Raw genomic sequence first — 23,596 nt, 5'->3', positions numbered from 1 at the left:
AGACAATCAATGATTATCACAAACTCTACCAAGTCAATTTAAAGAATTAACAGAAAGTGACTAAAGAGATAAAGGATATTAAGAAAACACTGGGTGAGCATAAAGAACAATTTGAAAGTCTGCAAAGGAAAGTAACACCTATGTGAATGAGCAGACTTGCTCTGCTTGAAGACAGAATTAGTGATTTTGAAGACAGACCATCTGAACTGGAAAAGATAGAAGAGAAAGAAAAGAAAAGGCAAAAAGTGGAACAGGGTCTCAGGGAATTGAATGACAATGCAAAATGCAAAAACTTATGCATTATTGGCATTCCAGGAGGAGAAGAAAATGGGAAAGGGGCAGAAAGAATATTTGAGGAAATAATTGCTGAAAACTTCCCTACCTTTATGCAAGACATAAATATCAATCTCCAAGAAGGAGAATGCACCCAAACAGAATAAACACAAATAGATCTACCCCACGACACCTACTAAGAATGGCAAATATCAAAGATAAAGAGAGGATTTTGAAAGCAACAAGAGAAAAGCAAAGCATCACATACAAGGGAATCTCAATAAGATTAAGTGCCAACCTCTCTTCAGACACCATGGAGGAGAGAAGAAAGTGGTATGATGTATTTAAGGTATTCAGAGAGAAAAACTGCCAGCCAAGAATTCTGTATCTGGCAAAATTGTCCTTCAAAAATAAAGGACAGTTAAAAGTCTTCACAGACAAAAACTGATAGATTGTGTTACCCAAAGACCAGAATTACAAGAGATAGTTAAGGGAGTGCTGCAGCCTGAAAGGAAAAAACAAGGGGGAGAGACTTGGAGAAGAAAATAGAAATGAAGACTATTAGAAAGGGTAAAAAGATAGACTGTAGTATGATATGACAGCTTTAAACAAGCCAGAGGTCAAAATGGATGAAGGAAGTAATGCCTTTACAGTTATAACATTGAATGTTAACGGCTTGAACCCCCTATATCAAAAGACACAGACTGAGAGAATGGATTAAAAAATATGACCCATCTATAGGTTCTCCACAAGAGACTCACCTCACATGTAAGGGCATAACCAGGTTAAAAGTGAAAGGTTGGAAAAAGATATTTCATGCAAATAGGAACCAAAAAAGCGCTGGAGTAGTGATACTATTGTAATATTGGATAAAATACAAAACTGTTATAAGTGATGAAGGTTATTATATATTAATAAAAGGTACAATTCAACAAGAAATAACTATTCTAATTTTTTTTGCACCTAATCGCAGTGCCCCAAGATACATGAGTGATGTACTATAAGAAAATTATTATAAAGAATTGTGAATTTGTAAACTCTCTAATCAATAATGTCTGCTGTTTTAGCCTAGAATTGTGAATGATTAACTTGTCCTTTGTCCTTTGGAATGTTGTAACACTGCTATGCAGGCAACCCCATCCATTACACAAAAACAGATGTTTAGAAGGAGCAAGTCACCAAATAAGATATTTACACGTCCTGTTATATCCTCTGTATAGTTACTATCAAGTTAAAGCTAATGTTAATGTACCATAAAGAGAATAGTACAGAAAACCCCTTGAGACACTGTGTCTCTCCTGGGGAGGGCTGGCCACCACTTCCCAGGTGGATTCCGTTTCTTTTGATGAGGTCATTCCTCAAGAGTTGCAAGACTCATTGGAGTTCTGAGGTTCAGAACTCCTTAAAAGGGATGGTCCCCAAGCTGCCCATCAGAGCCTCACCCAGGAGGGGACGCTGTGCCTGGGACTGTTTTTCCAGTCAGGACTCTGATCAGCTTAAAGGGGCTCCCCAGCCACGTGAGAGATCAGATGTTGAGTTTTCCCCTATTTGGTGAGTGGTTGTATACACTTTCCTTCTTTCCTATGTCTTTAATTGATTACTTTCTTTTGTGATTGCTCTGTTGTTATAATCATTTGATATAACCTGAAACACATTTGATTGAATAAAGCTGCCTTTACATAGTATTTAGAGTTTCTGCCTCTTCCTTAGCAGAGCAATGAGGCACACACTGGAAAAGCTAGAGGGAGAAATAGATGTCTCTACAATAACAGTTGGAGACTTCAATATACCACTCTCAGTTTTGGATGAACAGCTGTAGAGAAGATAAATAAACAGAGAACTTGAATAATATGATAAATGAACTAGATCTAACAGACATCTATAGAGCATTGTACCCCAAAACAGCAGGATATACATTCTTTTCAAGTGTTCATGAATCCTTCTCCAAGATAGACTATATGTTGGGTCACAAAACAAGTCTCAATAAATTTGAAAAGAAATTATACAAAACACTTTTCTCTGATCATAACAGAATGAAGCTGGAAATCAATAATGGACAGAAAAAGGGAAAATTCATAAATATATGGAGATTAACCAAGGACTTTATCAGTGGGTCAAAGAGGAAATTCAAGAGAATTCAGCAAATATATTGAAACAAATAAAAAATGAGAACACAACATATCAAAACCTATGGGACACCACAAAGGTAGTGCTGAGAGGGAAATTTATAGCCCTCCATGCTTACATTAAAAAAGAAGAAAGAGCTAAAACTGATGATCTAACTGCACACCTGGAAGAACTAGAAAAAGAACGGCAAACTAATCCCAAACCTAGCTGAAGGAAAGAAATAGTGAAGACCAGAGCAGAAATAAATGAAATCAAGAACAGAAAAATAGAATCAGCAAAGCCAAAAGTTGGTTCTCTGAGAAGATCAACAAAATTGACAGACCCTTAGTAGACTGACAAAGAAAAAAAGAGAAGACACAAATAAAATCAGAGCTGTAATAAGTTTTAAAGTCAAGAAGTGTGAGTCCTTCATAAAAAGTTGGGTGTCCTATTAAATCTCAGCAGGGTATGACTGAGACAGAATCCCCTCCTATGCCCATAGATTTATGCCCCAATGAAGAGCTCTCTTTGGCACTATCTGTGATAGCCTCCTACCAGAGGCTATATATTGTATATATACTATATATATTGTATATATACTATATACAATAGTATATAGCATAATTTTCTCAGCCCAGATATAGCTCCAACAATCTAGAGTGCTTTGTTTCCATTTCCTTCATTTTTCCTAAATCTGCATCACAAAAATCAATGCTCCCTCTTTGTCATCCACTTAGGTTTCCCTTCCCTTCCTAATCCTTTTGTCTTCACAGTACTAGGGTCATTCTAAACACTTGCCATAGCCATTGACACTACTGGCTGCTCTCACCTCAGGTGTGGTGAGAGTTCTTCTCAGCTCCAGTTGTTGCAGCAGTGGCTGCTTTACTCCCTGCTTTCAGTGTGAGCTTCCTAGTCTCCCCTCCTTAGGAGTTGTCAATCATCATTGCATGAGTCTGGGGCAAGGTGACTTTGCATACAGGTGAGTCCTCCCTGCCTGCTCTGCAGCACAGCTCTGCTGTAAACTGTGCCCTCAGGTACTCAGAAATGAGCCCACACATCTGTTTTGGTTGAGAAGGCCCTTTTCTTATTATGTTATTTGGGCCCCAGTTTCAGCAGCAGTTTGCCTCTAGCTGCTCCTTTTAGTTCCTTATCAGCTCTGTGGGCCCAAGGAAGGCTTTCCACACCCCTTGGAATCAGATGCCTCCTTTGATCTCCAGAAGGAGTGAGCATTTGCCCCTTCATACCAGCACACATTTGCTTCCCCCAATTTCTCCCAATTTAAAGTTCTGTCTTCCAACTTACTTGAAATATTTCCACTCTCACTGCCCAGATTTCTCTGGTATTCGTCGCTTTCCCTTTGGAGAACTGAGCTAGAAGCACTGGGTCTGCACTCCCACATGACAGCAATCAGCAAGAATCCTTTAAAACAGCCTGAGCTGTGTAATTTACCCAGTCTTATCATTCTCTACCCCTTATTTATATACCCTGGTTGCCCCTTCTAGTGATTTTGATTTTGTGATTTTTTTTTTTTTTTTTTTTTTTTTTGTATAATGTATGTGTTCTGCTAAGGAAGAGGCAAAACTCTAAATGCTATGCACAGGCAGCTTTAGTCAATCAAATGAGTTTCAGGTTATATCAAATGATTATAACAACAAAGCAATCACAATAGAAAGTAATCAATTAAAGACATAGGAAAGAAGGAAAGTGTATACAACCACTCACCAAATGGGGAAAACTCAACATCTGATCTCTCACGTGGCTGGGGAGCCCCTTTAAGCTGATCAGAGTCCTGACTGGAAAAACAGTCCCAGGCACAGCGTCCCCTCCTGGGTGAGGCTCTGATGGGCAGCTTGGGGACCATCCCTTTTAAGGAGTTCTGAACCTCAGAACTCCAATGAGTCTTGCAACTCTTAAGAAATGACCTCATCAAAAGTAACCAAATCCACCTGGCGGGGGGTGACCAGCCCTCCCCAGAGGAGACACTTGTCTTGAGGGGTCTTTTCTATTCTATTTATGGTACATCGAACAGAAATATAAAGGTTTTCAGCTTTTAGTTTTACAGGGGATACAAACAGGACGTGTAAATATCTTATTTGGTGACTTGCTCCTTCTAAACATCTGTTTTTGTGTAATGGGATGATGGGGTTGTCTGCATAGCAATGTTACAACATTCCAAAGGACAAAGGACTAGTTAATTATTCACATCTAGGTCAAAACAGCAGATACCATTGATTAGAAAGTTTAAAAATTTACAATTCTTTATAATAATTTTATTTCAGTATGCTCTTCTTTCTGGGTGATACTGTTAGCGATTGGACAAGAATATATGCTTTTCTAGAATACATGTTAGAAATGGTCCAAAACTGCTTATCTAATTACCTTATCTAAACTCATGGCTACTCTACTTCAGTTTCTCTTGCCTAGTTTGAAAAACTCTTTCTTTAAGCAATTTGCCTTTTTCCTTCCATTATCTACTTCTTCCAGAAGCCTAGTATTCCTAATATCTACTTAAATTATTATGTATCATTAGAACAGGCTATTGTTTCTGCCCAAGGATCGCTATCCTGTCCCAGGCATTAGGTCTGAATATGGAAATTCCTTCAAAGGTAGCATATATAGTTTCTTATAAGTCTTTTTATAATAGCAATTCTGTTAATGTATTTAAAGATATTTTCCTCTAGGTTAAGTTTGAGTCAACAGACTTAGTTCAAATACTGACACCTTTGTTAGTTATAGACCCTGGACTGCCCTGTGATCTGTCTGAGCTCAGTTTTCTCAGAGGAGAGAAAGAGTTACTCTAGAGAACATCCAGCTGTCCTTCAGACTAAGCCCCATGCATGAAGTTGAGATCATTAAGATAATGTCTGGATCTGGTTCTTAGTCTTATAGGCATAGATCTTGGTTTTCATCATATTCAGAAATAACAGCTCCAGGGCAGACACACCAATCTGACTAATTCTAAACTGGTGCACCAACCAGAGTGTTGGTTTTGAAATTTATGAATTTTATAAAGCCGTTTGCCTAAATTGCAGTGGCACTGTTTCTGTAAAAGGAATCTTTACTTTAGTACTACTAAATAGTGTACCCCTTTTCTGTATGTATATCTTCTCCCCAAGTTCAACAACGACTAGCACTTGACATGCAAACAGTGTAGATTGGGAGAACTTAAAATGTGTAGACATTGAAAAAATGAGTTTTGAAACAATGTCTATTAACATATTTACAGTAGCATAAATTTCAGATTCTTATGAGCCAAGAAGCTGAGGACAAATGTCTTCCTCTCTGGTTTGGGACCACAATCTCTAGAAAGGAGCCATTCTCACAGATTGAGAGCTATTGAATACACACTGAATGGCAAGGAAGCTCTCACAACCTTGGGACTCCTGTCCTTGGGGCTCTAGCTAACTGTGGCAGAGAGTTAGAACAGACTTTTGCCTGAGCCTCCTTGGGGAGTGTGAGGAGGAGAGAAAGAGAGAGGGAGTGCATGAGCAAGCCAGTAGAGAGGGAACTCCGGCGGTTGGGGATGTTTTATGATAAAATCTGAAATATTGTGTTCAGGAACTGTTGCCTTCACAATACCAAACCCAGGATTAAGCTTTATGCACATGCCATCCTTTCAGCCTAATTAAATTATTGAGTAACTTGGCAAAATCACCGTTTCGTGCTGCCTAATTTGTAACCTTAATGAATAAACTGACTGTTTTTAAGAAATTTTACCATTATTCTCTGGATTTTTAAAAATACTGTTTTCAAATTGATTTTTTTGCCTTATTGTGAACTCATGAGTAATTATAACATTTCTGTGTTTCTGGTTTTTAAAATCATCTATTGTCCTATTTAGATTGATAGAGAATTTAAAGTTCAGAAGGCCTTGTTTTCACTTGGCTTCCCCGTTCCCAAGCCTTTACTATACTGTAGTGATGTTTCTGTCATTGGAACAGAATTTTATGTGATGGAACATGTGCAGGTAAGATAACACAATCTTATTTTATTGTTGCATTTATTTTTAATTATGAAGTTAGATGTTGCTAAATGATAGAACTACCTATTCAGCATTTTAGGTTCCTAAATTGTCTTGCAAGGGCTTAAACTTTTGTATTAATTTCAGTATACACATTGTGGGAGGGATGGAATAGACTAGGAACTAATTTAGTAATTAGGGCATATTGATTTATTCTTGAAATTCCCTCTAGGTGTCAGTAAAGAGCTATATGTAATGGCAATGACCAAACCACACTGACAAAGGGGAGAATTCTCCAAACAGAAAATCATGCCACTAAGAACAATACATTCAAATTGTTCTTATATTTTAAAAAATGTAATTTTAGAGTAGTTTTTGGCCTTGGTATGTCTTTTTATTTTCCCTTTGGAGCATTGCCTTTGATATTAAATGTTTTACAAGTGAATGTTTTTCTAGCATATTCTACAAAGACTTGGTTTTGGTTAAAGAGCTGTTATATTGATCTTTTTTAGGTCTTATAAGAAGTAGAGTATGATGACACAATAATGAATTGTTATAAGGAGTTTTATTATTTTTTAAATTACATGTTTCCCTAGGGTCGAATCTTTCGTGATTTCACAATCCCTGGAGTTAGCCCAGCAGAACGCTCAGCCATATATGTGGCCATGATAGAAACCTTGGCTCAATTACATTCCTTGAATATACAGCTATTGCAGCTGGAAGGATATGGTAGAGGAACCGGGTACTGCAAAAGACAGGTAATACATCTATAGAGAAAGTTCCTTTTCTCAAGTTTTTAGAAATAATATATATTATTAGTCAAAATAAATCTATATTTAAAGTTTTCTGAAGTACTGGCTGTGAATTTTAACATCTGCCTTCAGATTGGCTTGTTTTTATTACAAATGATTTTTTAAAATATTTTTCAGATCAAATTTTGTCTAGCAAAAATTTCTGTAACCTACAACAAATGAAAATCAAAAGCTATTTTATAATTTAAAATTTCACTTAAGGGAAGCGGACTTGGCTCAACAGATAAAACGTCTGCCTACCACATGGGAGGTCTGCAGTTCAAACCTTGGACCCCCTTGACCCGTAAGGGAGCCCCACGCGCAAGGAGTGCACCCCATAAGGAGGGCCACCCAGTGCAAAAGAAAGTCCAGCCTGCCCAGGAGTGGTGCCCACACACACAGAGAGCTCATACAGCAAGGTGACGCAAAAAGAGACACAGGTTCCCGGGCTGCTGACAAGAATATGAGCAGACACAGAAGAACACGCAGCGAATGGACAGAGAGAGCAGACAACTGGGGAAGGGGGCGGGAAGGGGAGAGAAATAAATTAAAAAATAGATCTTGGGAAGCAGACTTGGCCCAGTGGTTAGGGCATCCATCTACCACATGGGAGGTCTGCGGTTCTAACCCTGGGCCTCCTTGACCTGTGTGGAGCTGGCACATGCGCGGTGCTGATGCGTGTAAGGAGTGCCATGCCACGCAGGGGTGTCCCCCAGGTAAGGGAGCCCCATGCGCAAGGAGTGCGCCCCGTAAGGAGAGCCACCCAGCGCGAAAGAAAGTTCAGCCTGCCCAAGAATGGCACCGCCCACATGGAGAGCTGACACAACAAGATGACGCAACAAAAAGAAACACAGATTCCTGTGCCACTGACAACAATAGAAGCAGACACAGAGAACAGACAACCGGGGTGGTGGGGAAGGGGAGAGAGAGAAATAAATAAATAAATATTTTAAAAATAAATAAATCTTTAATTTCACTTAAGTTATCAATGAATTTTCTATACAAATTTCCCTTTTCAAGTTATGTTAACAGATATTTGTTACGTGTTTAATACCTGCTGAATACTTATAAAATATCAAGAAAATAGAAGATAAATTCTTCTCCTACGGGAACTTTTGTCCTAGTTTGGGTAGATGAATACATGAATCTCAATACATGAAATGGCTTGAAGTGCTATAAAGAGTATACCATTTAGGATGAAATTGCTTGGTACTCATTGTGAGAACTGTACATTCAGAGTGATGATCTGTATGCCCTTGTTATGTCGCAAAAGCTTCCTGGAAGAGATACAGTATTAAAATTTTCAGAGATGGTGAGTATTTTAAATCAAAGTTAACAGCAAGAACAGAGCTGACTGTAGAGTCAAAAACTACAATACTGGTTACTAGGGCCTGGCGTAGGGAGGGAATGGGGAATTAATGTTTAATTGGTACAGAATTTCCAGTTGGGGTGATGGAAAAGTTTTGGTAATGGTGGTGGTGATAGTAGTACAATGTTGTGAATGTAACTAACACCAGTGAATTACATATTTGAATGTGGTTAAAAGGGGAAACTTAAGGTTGTATGGATGTTACTTAAAAAGTTATTTAATCTCTCCAAGACTATACTGAACAAAAGAAATCATGTGAAGGAATATATGCAGAATAATGCTATTTCTTAGAAGTTACTTTAAAATATGCAAAATAAAAGTATATTTTAATCTCTTTTGCCTTTATTGCCATAAATTCTATTATTTTCTTTGCATATTTTCAAATTCTTATTTATGCTCACCTAGTATCTTCTTAATAACCTTTATCTCTTCCCTTTTCACCTTGAACCAATTTAGGAGATTTGTTTGGACATCTTTGATTAGTAGTTCCTTATTTTCTGTCTTCTTAGACTTTTTAATTTGTTGCTTTGTTTTTGTCATATCCTCTCGAATCTTAGTATGGCTTATTATTTTTTGCTGATGTTAGTATGACTTGTTATTTTTTGCTGATGTCTAGGCATCTGATTATCTTGAGGAGTTTACTCTGATGTCTGATGGTCATTTCCTCTTGCCTAGGGTTTTTTTTTTTTTTCTTTATTTTCTTTTAAATGTTACATTTAAAAAATGTGAGGTCCCCATATACCCTCCACCCCTCCCACATCAACAACCTCCTCCATCATTGTGGCACATCCACTGCACCTGGCGAATACATTCTGGAGCACCACTGCACCACATGGACAGTGATCCACACTGTAGTCCACACTTTCCCCCAGTCCACCCAGTGGGCCATGACAGAACACACAATGTCCAGCATCTGTCCCTGCAGCACCACCCAGGACAACTCCAAATCCTGAAAATGCCCCCACACCATATCTCTTCCATCTCCCTACCATCAGCAGTCACCGTGGCCACCCTCTCTACATCACTACTATAATTTCTTCCCTTACTAATCACAATAGTTACTCAGCAGAACACTAGTAAATCCACTCTAATCCATATTCTATTCCTCCATCCTGTGGACCCTGGGATGGTTATGTCCAGTCCCCCTCTACATCAGGAGGCTTAGATTCCACATGGATGATGGATGCAGTTCTCCTGCTTGCAGCTGTAGGCACTCTTGGTTCCCTGGTGTGGTGGTTGACCCTCTTCACCTCCCTGTCAGCTGACCAGGGTAAGTCCAAGAAACTAGAGGGTAGGACCAGAGGGCAAGTCTGCTGAGACCCAGGGCCTGGTGATCACATGGACAGTTCAGAGATTCAGGTCTCCTGAGTATACACCAACCCAAACGCCAACCACAGGTCTGGTAAAAGTAACAGAAGAGGCATGTGTAGAAAGGTTATATCTGAGTCCAACTCCATCACACTCAGGAGCACAAACTCCAAAGTAGGGCCAACTGATATGGCCCTGAACTCCAGAGCCATCTGCCTTGACCATAGAACCTGTGGGTCTCTGCAACCCTCAGGAGAACCAGCACCTGGGTTTCCATCTACCTTGGCTGTCTCTGGTACCCTGCTGAGGCATGCATAAGCATCACCCCTCTGATGACCTCCCGACTCTTTTTTTTGGAGACTCATAGCCATATAAACTCACTTGTCCTTTCCATTTCCCCCTTTTATCCAAAGTGAAAAAGCAGTTTTTAACACCTGATATTGCATGTAGGCTGAGGTATTCTGCCAATCTGAGCTGACCTCTTTATTCAAGGTCTTTTTTCTAGTTACATCATCAGCTGGTGCTTGGTAATAATCCCTTGGCACCAGGGAGGTTCATCCCTGGGAGTCATGTCCCATGCTGGGGTGAAGGCAATGTGTCTACATGCTGAGTTTGGCTTAGAGAGTGGCCACATTTAAGCAACATGGAGGCTTTCAGGAGGTAACTCTTAGGCACCCCACAGCTATAGGCCTAGTTCATATGTCAGGCACACAGGCTCATAATCGGAGCCATCAGTATCAAGGGCTCATCACTGGACCATCCATCTTTGTTGGTCTTTGCCATTGCAGTTGGGGATTGTTGCTATTCCATTGGAGAATGTGATAGATCTCCTCTGGCCAGGAACTCAGCACTGTCATCTGTCGTTTCCAACTGAAACCATTATGAAAATATCCAGACATTTCTATGTACCCTGTATGCATGCCCTGGAGAACTCCCTCCCAACTGTGCTTAGGGTTTTATTGTTGATTGACTAAGAGGTTTTTCTTTGACAATTGGTTCCAATTATTCTAAATCTTTTAAATTGCCCATGTTTAACTGATTAAAACTAGGCCAGGGAACCATAAAGAGAGTGCAGACCAGTGACAAAGGGCCCTGAGAAGAGGGTCAGGAAAAACTCTAAAAAGTGCTTTTTTGTGTTTTTTGATTTTTTTTTTTTGGTTTTGTCCGCTCCCTGAAAATGCACTTTCCTGCCCAGCAGATGGAGCTTGGCAGCTAGCTGTCACCACAGCTTTAGAGAGGGGAGTATGTATGCTTGTTAAACATCTCCCCACCAACTCCACCCCTGTTAGGAAGGTTTGAAACAGTGGTAGCCAGGAAGAGCCCTGACCTGGTGGGCTGGTACTGCAATTCAGCCAGGACCCAAGCAATCCAAACTCTGATCACTTTTCTCTTGTCCCTCCCCCTTCTCAGCCCTTTCTACCCTCGGCAGCCAGCCAGCCCCAGTTGTGTCCATGGCTGCTTTTCTCCAGGGTGGGGGATGTGTGCCAAGCACTGTGGTGGAGCAGCTGACTGACAGGTTCCTCTCTGGCAGCCTCTCGTTCTCCCTGTCCTGCCTTTTCCTGGCTGATGTACCATCATTCCTTGGCCTATGCAGTTAGCACTGCCATCTCAGACAATTTCTGGCTGTCTTCTTGACATTTCTGAAAGAGGAGTATTTCCTACCCTTCCCTAGTCACCATCTTGAATTCCCCAACTTTCCAGCTATGGATGTGATCTGAGCTGGCCCAGAGTCTGAGGCTCCTCTTCTGTAGGTCCCACAGGGACAAGAAACTCACACTCACTGTCAAAGAAAGATTTTTTAAAAGAGCTGTTGGACTGTACAACATAGTGAACCCTAATGTAAATTATGGATTGTTAGTTTACTACCATAATTATAATAATACTCTTATCAATTGAAACAGAGTTACCACACTAATGCAAAGTGCTAATGGGGGGTATAAGTGGGAATTCTGTATTTTCTGCATGATTTTTCTGTAAACCTACAACTTCTCTGATTAAAAGGGGGTGAGGTATGAAAAAGCAGAGATACCTAGAGATGTTTCTCTTTGTAAGCATATCATTTTGGGGCCTCTAAGAAAAGAGAAAGGAACTAAGATTTAGAGAGGATTCATAATATGCCATTCTCATGCAAGATGTGCTTTAGACATTCTCTTTTTCAATCTTTGCAACAATTCTAAGAAATAGATAATATTGTGCCCATTTTGCATATGAGGAAACAGGCTTATAGGAATCAAGTAATATATAACTAAGTGGCTTAGACATAATATAAACCCAGATCCAGGTTTATGTGACTCCAAAGATGAGGATTTTTACTCTGTTGCAATAAACCAAGCAGAGATGCTTCAGGGAGAAGGGGAGATATAAGCAGATAAATAATATGGTCCCAATTGATGGAAGACTTTGAGATTATGTTGATTTCTTTACAATTGGTTCTAAGAACAGTAGAACATCTTTGCATGTTTCAAGACTTGTAATACATTAAAAAAAGGTTCGATGGGTAGTAAGAAAGAGTATTTAAAAAGAAAAGTAAAATCCCCCTTCTTCTTCTAGGTACCATATTCCCTTTTTCAGGGATTACCTCTGTCTTGTCACCCTTTCCAGAAATTTTCTATTCCTCTTTATTTGTATGTGTATGTGTGTTTGTACTTTTTCCCTTCTTCCACAAAACAGTTGCAGAATAAAGGCTAGAACTATGTCTTCTGATGCCCAAGCCAGTATTTTTGGTAACTGATAAACTGGCAAAGTAAAATGGAAGAGATATGTCAATGTTTAAGTGTTTTAGGCTGACCTGAATATTTTAGGCTCACAGAAACATCACAGATACATGTCTTGAACATGTAGGTATTAAACCAAATTTAATATAATAGACATTTTTTTGGTTTTAGAATTACTGGGTTTTACACTTCGCTTTTGGCTTTTTTTTTTTTCTTGTTTATGTATCTTAAGGTATCAACTTGGACAAAGCAATACCATGCTGCAGCTCATCAGGACATCCCTGCTGTGAATGAGCTATCTGACTGGCTAATGAAACACTTACCAGATGACGACAATGAAGAATGTTTGATTCATGGAGATTTCAAACTAGACAACATAGTTTTCCACCCTAAGGAGGTATTGTAAGCCATGTTTACAACAAACTGAGCTGGTCTGATTTGGAACACAAATATTGAGTAGACAGCACCCCAGAGCACTGAAGGAACCCGCCCTGTCACCTACAGGTAGTCTTCAGCACTCAGAACTTTTATAAATGAGTCCTGAAGATTTTCTGGCACCATAGATAGCTGCCTAATTTTACGGCCAGGTCTAATCTTGAGCAATGTCTGATTTACTGCTTAGAAATGATTTAAGAATTTCATGTGAATGTTGCTGTTTTCTTCAAAGTTTTTCATTGACTGTTTAAAATATTTAGTTTATCTACATTCTTGTTCTTCTGATTCATTTATATTTCTTTGTTTTTTCCCCCATCTCATGAGGAATTTTATATTTATTTTAAGTTCAGAGAGAACAGAATTCCAAAAAACCACAAAAGCATTGCATGAGGTCAATATAACCTTGTTCGTTGTAAAGGGGTACAATGTAATCTTTATAAAAAGTACATATAAATCAAAGCTATAACCCTCTACTAAGCACAGACAATAAGGTTGAACATTAGAGGTGTCTGGTGGGAATAAGGAAACTGCTTTGGTTCTCCACACATTAACTGTAAGCTCTTCAACAAGCCATTTGCCTGTTAGTAGTCTTACATTACTGAGAAAAATTAAAGTTAACTGAATCCTACTTTCTTGTTTCACTAGTTTTCTCAGAATGTCAAGATGTTTTAGGGCAGGAAGAACTACTCTAAATTCATGTACTAAGCTTCTGGGTTTCACTTGCATAGAAAGAGACCAGGGAAGATTCCATTATAAATTTCACTGTTGTCATAATTCAGAAAGAACTATATCAGTTGAAAGTCCAAAAATGATGTAATATAAAGACATGTGAGGACATTCACCAGCAGGACAGAAAATTTTTAATAGAAAAGTCTGTTATATATATTACGTATGTGTTATATATGTATGTGCATGTAACCTTTTGTCACTTGTATAGATGAATACTGAATTCTGTGTTGAGTATTGTAGTAGTCAGCTAAAGAGGTGCTGATGCAAAATACCAGAAATCTGTTGGCATTTATAAAGGGTATTTATTTGGGGTAGAAGCTTACAGTCACAAGGTCATAGAGCGTAAGGTACGTCCCTCACCAAAGTCTGTTGCCATGTGTTTGAGCAAGATGGCTGCTGACATCTGTAAGAGTCCAACCTTCTTTTCCTCTTAAGGCTCTGTGGTCCCAGCTCCTTCCTTTCTCAACTGTAGGTTAGCATAATCTTGTCTCTCTCCCGGGGCTTGTTTCTCTCAGGGTTCAGCTGCAGCTGTAGACGATCAGGCTCTTTCTCTTCCCAGGGCCTCTGTCATATCTAATGAGCTGTCCCTCTTCCTCTGTGTTCTTCTCTGTGCTCTCATTCTCCATTTATTTATACTTCCCGGGGCTCCAGTATCAAAATTCAAACCTCTCCTCTACCATATCATTTTCTCTGTGAGTTCCCACCCACCTAGGGGGCAGAGACTCAACGTCCTACTGACAAAGCTAAATCAAAGCCTTAATTATAATTTAATCAAGTAAAAGTGAAACATCTGAATTTAATACAATCTAATACACCCAGAGGAACAGACCAATTTACAAACACAATCCAGTTTCTATTTTTGGAATTTATAAACAATATCAAACTGCTACAAGTATCTATTCTTAGATTGGGAAAATTAAAGAATGCTAATTTATAATTAGGAGAAATTGTATAAACTTATATGTTAAAACATAGTAGGACCTGGCCTGTGTTTGCTGTATGTCATTTGATATGTCTTTGAATAAATCAGAATTTTCTGTGCGTTCTGTAACAATAGTACTTCACTATTATTTATTTAAGCAAGGAAAGACAAACCAGGCCTAGGTCTTTTACGAGATTATGTGTTGGCTACTAGGATATTAAAATTTTAGGATTAGTAAAAATATGTCGAAAGTAAAGGGTAAACTGTAGTTGGTACCAAATAGTTTTTCCCCTTTCATGTTAATCTCATATTTTAAAAACCATTTCTTACATTTTTAGATGTAGAAAACTATAGTAATCTCCTTATAATTATTAATTAAATCAAATTTAATTGATTTGTACCTTCTCTGTAAATACTATAGCTAATTCTCCATGGAAGTAACATATGGTTGGCAGAGTTCAAGTCAATTAGCATTTATTCATTACCAACTATGTACTCTGAATCATGGGCCTGGGAAGGAAATACAGCTTTTAATAAACTCAAAATATAGATGGAGAGAAAAAATACCCAAGTAATAGCAAAGGACAATATATACCCAAGTGCTCAAGTATATCATACCAAGTGAATTACAAGAGCAAGGAAAGAGAAAGATATCCACTGTGGGAAGTCACTAATTAGGAACTATTACTACTTAAATATTTAATATTAATTAATAATTTATCTTTCTCACCTATTTTTTAAATGTCTCATTAAGTAGAAAATTCGAACTTCTTTTTTGTGAGGGCCCTCTACAAATGAGAAAATAAACCTGTGGATTATAGCAAGTTGAATGAATCTCTCTCTATATATATATATGTTCAACATATGGATTCATAGGGATATGGTTTTTTTTTTTAAGATTTATTTTATTTACTTCTCTCCTGTTCTCCCCATTGTCTGCTCTCTGTGTCCATTCGTTGTGTCCATTCACTGTGTGTTCTTCTGTATCTGTTTGTATTCTCATTAGACGGCTCCAGGAATCGATTCTGGGACCTTCTGGAGTAGGAGAAAGGCAATTATTCTCTTGCACCACCTCAGCTCCCCTAGGGATATGACTGAAGCACTTTCATTTTAATTTGAGGTTAAGGATTGTATCTTTATTTCATTTTTTCTTACCTTTGCCTCTAGAATCTTTGTAGTAGATAACAAATACATGATGACCTGTTAGACTAGGAACTTCTTTAAAACAGTTTCTGAATCATATTCATCTTTTTATGCTCAGTGTCTAGAAAGTATATGGGGAACACGGTAGGTACCTAAATGATTATGAATAAATATATGTTGAAGGAACTGATTTAATTTGTTACTAAATAAAAATTTCTGTCTTAAGTATTTTTGCTTAATTTTCATTTCCTAGGAGTATACCTTAAAGCAAATTGCTTAACCCCCTTATTTTAACTTTTAATTTTGAAATAATTATAGACTCACAAGAGCTGCAAAAAATAGTATAGAGGGGTCCTATGTACCCATTCACCCAGATTTCCCCAATATAACATCTTACATAGCCTTAGTACACCATCAAAACCAGGAAATTCACATCGTGTGTTTTAAGTTGAAAAAAAAATGGCAGGGTTGCTGGGAAGTTAAAATGAAGTGGTCAATATGGAGCAACTTGCTGGCACCTGGCAAATTGCTGATATTCAACTTTTTTCAGCTTTCTTCTTTTCCATTCATTTCCCCTGTTGTTTTCTACTTTCTAAGACAGCTTATCAAGTTCCATTCTTCAGAAAAATATTAAGTAAAAAGAAACCTTTTTTTTGATATGTACTAAAACTTAAACAGCAGTTATGAGGAATGGAATTGGGGGGGGGATTTGTAAATTGCACTGTTCTGTAATCTTCAATAGTTTTTTTTTTTCTTTAACAAGCATGCTTTATTTTTATCATCAGAAAACAGAAGTGTAATTAAGAAAGGAAACAAATAATTTTGAACGATAAACCGTATAGGAATGTGTGCAGTGAACTGTTAAATGATTACTAAAGCATATTGCTCGGTTTTGCAAGCCCCAGTGGTTTTCCAGCTATTTATATATAAGGTATTTGAAGCATGTTTGAGCGAGTATTTTAATAGCACAACATGCTCACTATAATGTCTAAAAGAAATCCAGTTTTTCACATGGAAAATGCTATTGGGTTTTCCAAATATAAATTTTACCCATCTAGAGGAATATTGTTAAAAAGTTTAGGATTTAATCTAGAATCTTCACGAAGCCATTTTAACTCAAAAAACAAATATATTACTTGGATACATAAATCCATAGATATTTCATCTACATTCATTAGTTAGTAATCAAATGTATTTAAAATATCAAATATATGTATTAAATATATTGCTTCTTCTAAACTCATCTGCCTTGTAGGCTATTTTGTATTAACTTACGAAGAAAACTGATTTAATATGCAAAACAAAAACTGCATTTGTAATTGTGTTTTACTTTTAATTTCCCCCATTGTTTTTAAGATGTAACCATAGTGGAAAAACCATACTTAAAAAATTAATTTTATAGCTAGAAAAGATATAGGGATTGGGGTTTTCATGAACATTTTTACTTTACATTATGTTTAATACTCTATTACAAAGCTAGATTTTGATCAGGCCTGCAGACTTGCACTGCTGTATAATTCCTCTACACTGTACTCTTTCTCATCTCCTTCACTGGTCAACTGCAATAATGTAGAAATTGAATCCTCTTGTCTTTGACCATATCCTATTTACCTTCTACTTCTCTTATTTCTTTATATCTCCCCTAAAATGCTAAAAATTTGATTGCTCTTATTTTAGAACCCATGTGGTTTCATAAATTTTCATGAGCACCTTTCATTGATTATGCTTTGGGTATAAAGTTCATGAAACCATTTCCTAATACAAGATCTTGTAGATGCCTCCCTACATTATCTTCCAAGATCTTTATGATCTTGGCTCTTATATTTAGATCTTTGAGCCATCTTGAGTCAATTTTTGTAGAAAGTGTGATATGGTGTTCCTCTCCCATTCTTTTGGATATGGATATCCAGTTCTCCAAGCACCATTTGTTGAGGAGGCCATTCTCTCCCAGTTGGGTGGGATTGATGGCCTTGTCAAATATTAGTTGACTGTATATGCAAGGGTCTATATAAGAACTCTCAGTTCATTCCCATTGGTCAATGTATCTATCCTTGGGCCAATACCATGCCATTTTGACCACTGTGGCTTTGTAGTATGTTTTAAAGTCAAGTAGTGTCATTCCTCCGATTTCATTTTTCTTTTTCAATATGTCTTTGGCTAGTTGGGGCACCTTGCCCTTCCAAATAAATTCTACAATTAGCTTTTTCCAATTCAGTAAAAAATAGTGTGGTAATTTTTATAGGGATTGCATGAAATCTTTAAATCAGTTTGGGTTAGGATAGACAATGTAATGATGCTATCCGTGAACAGGGAATATTCCTCTATTTATTAAAGTCTTCTTTGATTTCCTTTAACAGTGTTGTATAGTTTTCTGTGTACAAGTCATTTACATCTTTATTTTAATTTTATTCCTAGGTATTTGATTCTTTTAGTTGTTATTGTAAATGGGATTTTTTTCCTGATTTCCTCCTCAGATTGCTCATTACTGGTGTACAGAAATGCTATTGACTTTTACACATTGATCTTATAATCTATATTGAATGCATTTATATGCTCTATAATCATTGTTGTGAATTTCTCAGGGCTTCCTATGTATAGGATCATATCATCTGCAAATAGTGAAATTTTTACTTTCTCCTTTCCAATGTGGATGCCTTTTATATCTTTTTCTTGTCTAAGTGCTCAAGCAAGTACTTCTAACACAGTGTTAGATAAGAGCAGTGAGAGAGGGCATCCTTGTCTTGTTCCAGTCTTAGAGGGAAAGCTTTTATGATTCCACCATTGAATATGATGTTAGCTGTGGGTTTTTCATATATGGCTTTTTTCATTTTCAAGAAGTTTTTTTCTATACCTTTCTTTTGAAGTGTTTTTATCAGGAATCAGTGCTGTATTTTGTCAATTTTTTTTTTTTTTTGCATCTGTGGAGATTATCATGTGATTTTTTTCTTTTGATCTGTTTATGTGGTATATTACGCTGATTTTCTTATGTTGAACCATCCTTGCATACCAGGGATGAAATCCACTTGGCATGTTGTATAATTTGTTTGATGTGCTGGTGAATACAATTAGCAAGTGTTTTGTTGAGGATATTAGCATCTAGGTTCATTAGAGAGATTGGTCTATAGTTTTCCTTTCTCATAGCGTCTTTGTTTGGCTTTGGTATTAGGGTGATGTTGGCATCATAGAATGAGTTAGGCAATGTTCCCTGCACTTCTTTTTTTGGAAGTTTAAACAGGATTGGTGTTAGTTCTTTCTGGAATGTTTGGTAGAATTCACCTGTGAAGCCAGTTTTTGATGACTAATTTAGTCTTGTTACTTGAGATTGATCTGTTGAGTTCATCATTTTCTTCTTTTTTCAATGAAGGCTGTATGTGTGTTTTCTATACATTTGTCCATTTCGTCTAAATTATCCATCTTGTTGGCATACAGATTTTCAAAGTATCCCCTTATGATACTCTTTATTTCTGTGGGGTCAGTGGTAATACCCCTTCCTTGTTTCTTATTTTATGTATTCACTTCTTCTCTTTTTTTTCTTTTAGTCTAGCTAAAGGTTTGTAAATTTTCTTAATCTTCTCGAAGAACCATCTTTTGGTTTTGTTTATTTCTTCTAGTGCTTTCTTATTTTCAATTTCATTTAGCTCTGCTGTAGTCTATGTTATTTCCTACTTAGTCCTTGCTTTGGGGTTAGTTTGTTGTTCTTTTTCTAATTACTTCAGATGTGCAGTTAAGTCTTTGATTTTAGCTCTTATTTTCTTTTATAATATAGGCTTTTGTGGCTATAAATTTCCCTCTGAGAAACATTTTTCTGCATCCCTTAGGTTTTGATATGTTGTGTTGTCATTTACATTCATTTGAAGCAGTTACTGATTTTGTTTACAATTTCCTCTTTGACTCACTCATTGTTTAAAAGCATTTAACTTCCATATCTTTGTGCCTGATCTGGTTCTCTGCCCCTTACTAATTTCCAGCTTCATTCCACTGTGGTCAGAGAAATTACTTTGCATAATTTCAGTCTTTCTGAATTCATTGAGAGTTGTTCTGTGGTCCAGCATGTGGCCTATTCTGGAGAATCATCCATGTGTACTTGAGAAGAATGTATATCACACTGTATTGGGTGTAATGTTCTATATATGTCTGTTAGGTCCAGATTCTCTAATGTATTATTTAAGGTTTCTGTTTCTTTATTGATCCTTTGTCAAAGTGTTCTGTCTAATGGTGATAATGGTGTATTAAAGTCCCCCTCTATAATTGTAGAGCCGTCTATTTCTCCCCTTAGTTTTTCCAATGTGGTATGTTGGGGCATGCTGGTTAGGTGCATAAATGCTTATGATTGTTCTTTCTTCTTCTTGATAGATTACCTTTTATTAATATATAATGTCCTTCTTTGTCTCTTATAATAGTTTTACATTTAAAGTCTATTTTGTCCCTATGTCAGTATAGCTACTCTTGCTCTTTTTGTTATTGTTTGCATGTAAAATTGTTTTCCAACCATTCACTTTCAGCCTCTTTTCAAGTCTTTTGCCCATTGTTTTAATCAGATATTTTGCCTTTTTATTGTTGAGTTGTATGCTCTCCTTAGATATCATGGATATTAAGCCTTTATCAGATAGATAGCCAAATATTTTCTCCTATTGAGTCAGCTGCCTTTTTACCTTTTTGACAAAGTCCTTTGAGGTGCAAAAGTGTTGAATTTTCACAAGGTCCCAGTTATCTATTTTTTCTTTTGTTGTTTGTGCTTTGGGTGTAAGGTTAAGAAACTACCGCTGACCACAATATCTTGAAGATATTTTCCTACATTTTCTTCTAGGAGTTTTATGGTTGTTGTTTTTATGTTTAAGTCCTTGATCCATTTTGAGTTAATTTTTGTATAAGGTATAATATAGGTTTCTTCTTTCTTTCTTTTGAATATGTCTATCCTGTTCCCCCAGCACCATTTGTTGACTAAACTGTTTTGGCCCATCTGGGTGGGCTTAATAGCCTTGTCAAAACTCGCTTGACTGTAGATGTGAGGGTCAATTTCTGAGTTCTCGATTTGCTTCCATTGGTCAGCCTGTCAGTCCTTATGCCAATACCTTGCTGCTTTTACCACTATAGCTGAGTAATATGCTTTAAAGTCAAGAAGTGACAGTCCTCCAACTTTGTTCTTTTTTTTAAGACATTGTTGGCTATTCTGGGCCCCTTACCCTTCCAAATAAATTTGATTATTGGCTTTTTTATTTCTGCAACAAAGTCTATTAGGATTTGTATTGGGATTGCTTCTTATCTATAAATCAGTTTGGGTTGAATTTACATCTTAATGATATTTAGTCTTCCGATCCATGAACACAGACTGTCTTCCATTTATTTAAGTCTTCTTCAGTTTATTTTAGCAATCCTTTGTACTTTTCTCAATGCAGTTCCTTTATTTCTTTGGTTAAGTTTATTCCTAAATATTTTATTTTTTTCAGTCACTATTACAAATACTATTATAAATAGTATATAGAAACGCTAATGATTTTTGTCTATTAACCTTGTATCCCACCACTTTGCTGAACTTGTTTATTAATTCTAGTAGCTTTGTTGTGGATTTTCCAGGATTTTCTAGATATAGGGTCATATTATCAGCAAATATTGTAAGTTTTCTCTTCCTTTCCTATTTGGGTGACTTTTATTTTTTAGCTAGCCAAATTGCTCTAACTTGAACTTCTAGTACAATATTGAATAATGGTGGTGATAGTGGGCATTCTTGTCTTGTTCTTGATCTCATGGGAAAGCTTTCAGTCTTTGACCATTGAGTACAGTGCTAGCTGTAGGTTTTTCAAATATGCACTTTACCATATTGAGAAAGCTTCTTTCTATTCCTATCTTTTGGGGTGTTTTTATCAAGAAAGGCTGTGTTTTGTCATATCCCTTTTCTGCATCAATCGAGAGGATCATGTGATTTTTCTTCTTCACTTTATTAATGTGGTTTATTACTCTAATTGATTTTCTTGTGTTGAACCATCCTTGCATACCTTGGATAAAACTAATTTAATTGTGATGTATAATTCTTTTAATGTGCTTTTGGATTCTGTTTGCAAGTATTTTGTTGAGGATTTTTGCATCTATATTCATTAGAGATATTGGTGTGTAATTTTCTTTTTTTGTAGTATCTTTATCTGGTTTGGGTATTCAGGTGATGTTGGCTTCATAGAGTGAGTTTGGTAGCAGCTTTCCTGTTCAATTTTTTGGAAGCGATTCAGCAAGATCAGTATTAGTTCATCTTTAAGTGATTGGTAGAATTCACCCATGAAGCCATCTTGTCCTGGAATTTTCATCTTTGGGAGGTTTTTGATGACTGTATCAGTCTCTTCACTTATGATTGGTTTGCTGAGGTCTTCTATTTCTTCTTGGGTCAGTGTAGGTGGTTCATGTGTTTCAAGGAATTTGTCAATTTCATCTGCATTTTCTAGTTTTTTGGCATATAATTCATAATATCCTCTTATCATCTCTCTAATTACTGTGGGGTCAGTGGCAATGTACCCCCTCTCATTTCTGAGTTTATTTATTTGTGTCTTCTCTCTTTTTCATTGTCAGTCTAGCTAAGGGTTTGTTGATTCAATTCCCTGAGACTCTGTCCCATTTTTTGCATTCTCTTCTCTTTCTCTTCTCCTGTCTTTTCCAGTTCAGATGTTTGGTCTTCAAAATCATTAATTCTGTCTTTAAGGAGTTCAAATCTGTTCTTATATGCCTCTAATATATTTTTAATAGCATCCCTTGTGTCTTTCATTCCCATAAGGTCTGTTACTTTTTTTTACAGACTTTCAGATTGTTCTTTATGTTCACCCAGTGTCTTCTTAATATCCTTTACCTTTTTAGTCATATTTTCTCTCCATTCTTTAAAATGATTTAGGAGAGTTGTGTGATTATCATTGCTTAATAGTCTCAAATTCTGACTCTCTTCAGTATATTTGGTTTGTTCCTTCGGCTGGGCCATATCTTCCTGGTTCCTAGCATGGCTTGTAATTTTTTCTGATGTCTAGGAATTTGATATGATAGTAAATTTACTCTAGTGGGCCCTTTCTCTGTCTTGCCTGTTATTTTTTCACAGGTCTTTGATATTTGGTTCAACTTATCCTTAAATTGCCCAGCTTTAGTTACCAAAAACCATGCCAAGGACTCACTAACCCTGTGCAGACTTTTTCCCAGGGGTGGGTTAAGAAGAGCTGTAAAAGCATGTCTGTCCATGTAATTTCCAGACCACCAGCAGATGGCACTTGTTGGCACACATTTCCACAGAGGTGTATCTCTCTTCCTATTGCTTTGTTTTCATCTGGCCAGAGCCAAGATTTGAAGTGGGATCTGCTGTCCAAATTCACTGAAGAAAAGTCCCCCGACTCCCCCTCCCTTTTCCCTTGTAGCTGCTAGCAGGGAGGAATATATCTGCCCTCAGTCATCTTCAATGTGCCATGGGTTTTACTGTCGCTGACCATCTTGGCCGTGGGGGAGGGGAGCCCTTCCTGGTGTGGGGAGGTTTAATAACTCACAGTTTGTTATTTTGGCTTCTTCATATGTCCTTCCCCCTCCTGGGAGTGGTGAGAACTGTCCAGGTCCGCTGACTCCCAAAGCAGGTCCCTCTGGCAGCTTTAGGCTCTTTGTTGTTTTTGTGAAAGTGTTGAGCCTTGTCTGCTAATCCCATGCCATATTTGCACAGTATTCCACAAATAGCTTTTTTTCCCTATCTTTTTATCTATCTGTTCTACTATCTGAGTTCAGATGTACTGTCTTCCACATCACTGATTCTTTCCTCTGACTTTTCAAATCTGCTGTTAAGTGCTTCTATTTTATTTTTGATTTCCTGTATTGTGTCATTCATCACCATCATGT

At 37.2% G+C, this 23,596-nt stretch overlaps 1 protein-coding gene across 2 annotated transcripts in view; it reads left to right on the top strand.

Moving 5' to 3' along the window:
• Nucleotides 1-23,596, top strand: part of ACAD11 (acyl-CoA dehydrogenase family member 11) — a 110,514-nt gene that overhangs the window by 12,963 nt on the left and 73,955 nt on the right. For both annotated transcript variants that reach the window (XM_058294964.2, XM_058294965.2), the window contains exons 3-5: nucleotides 6,221-6,346; nucleotides 6,937-7,098; nucleotides 12,755-12,919. In XM_058294964.2, coding sequence (XP_058150947.1) covers nucleotides 6,221-6,346; nucleotides 6,937-7,098; nucleotides 12,755-12,919 — 453 coding nt within the window. The remainder of the gene's footprint in view (nucleotides 1-6,220; nucleotides 6,347-6,936; nucleotides 7,099-12,754; nucleotides 12,920-23,596) is intronic.

Source organism: Dasypus novemcinctus, chromosome 4 (assembly GCF_030445035.2).
Source record: "Dasypus novemcinctus isolate mDasNov1 chromosome 4, mDasNov1.1.hap2, whole genome shotgun sequence".
In the NCBI taxonomy this organism is placed as follows: domain Eukaryota; kingdom Metazoa; phylum Chordata; class Mammalia; order Cingulata; family Dasypodidae; genus Dasypus; species Dasypus novemcinctus.
This window is presented reverse-complemented; position numbering and strand designations above follow the sequence as displayed.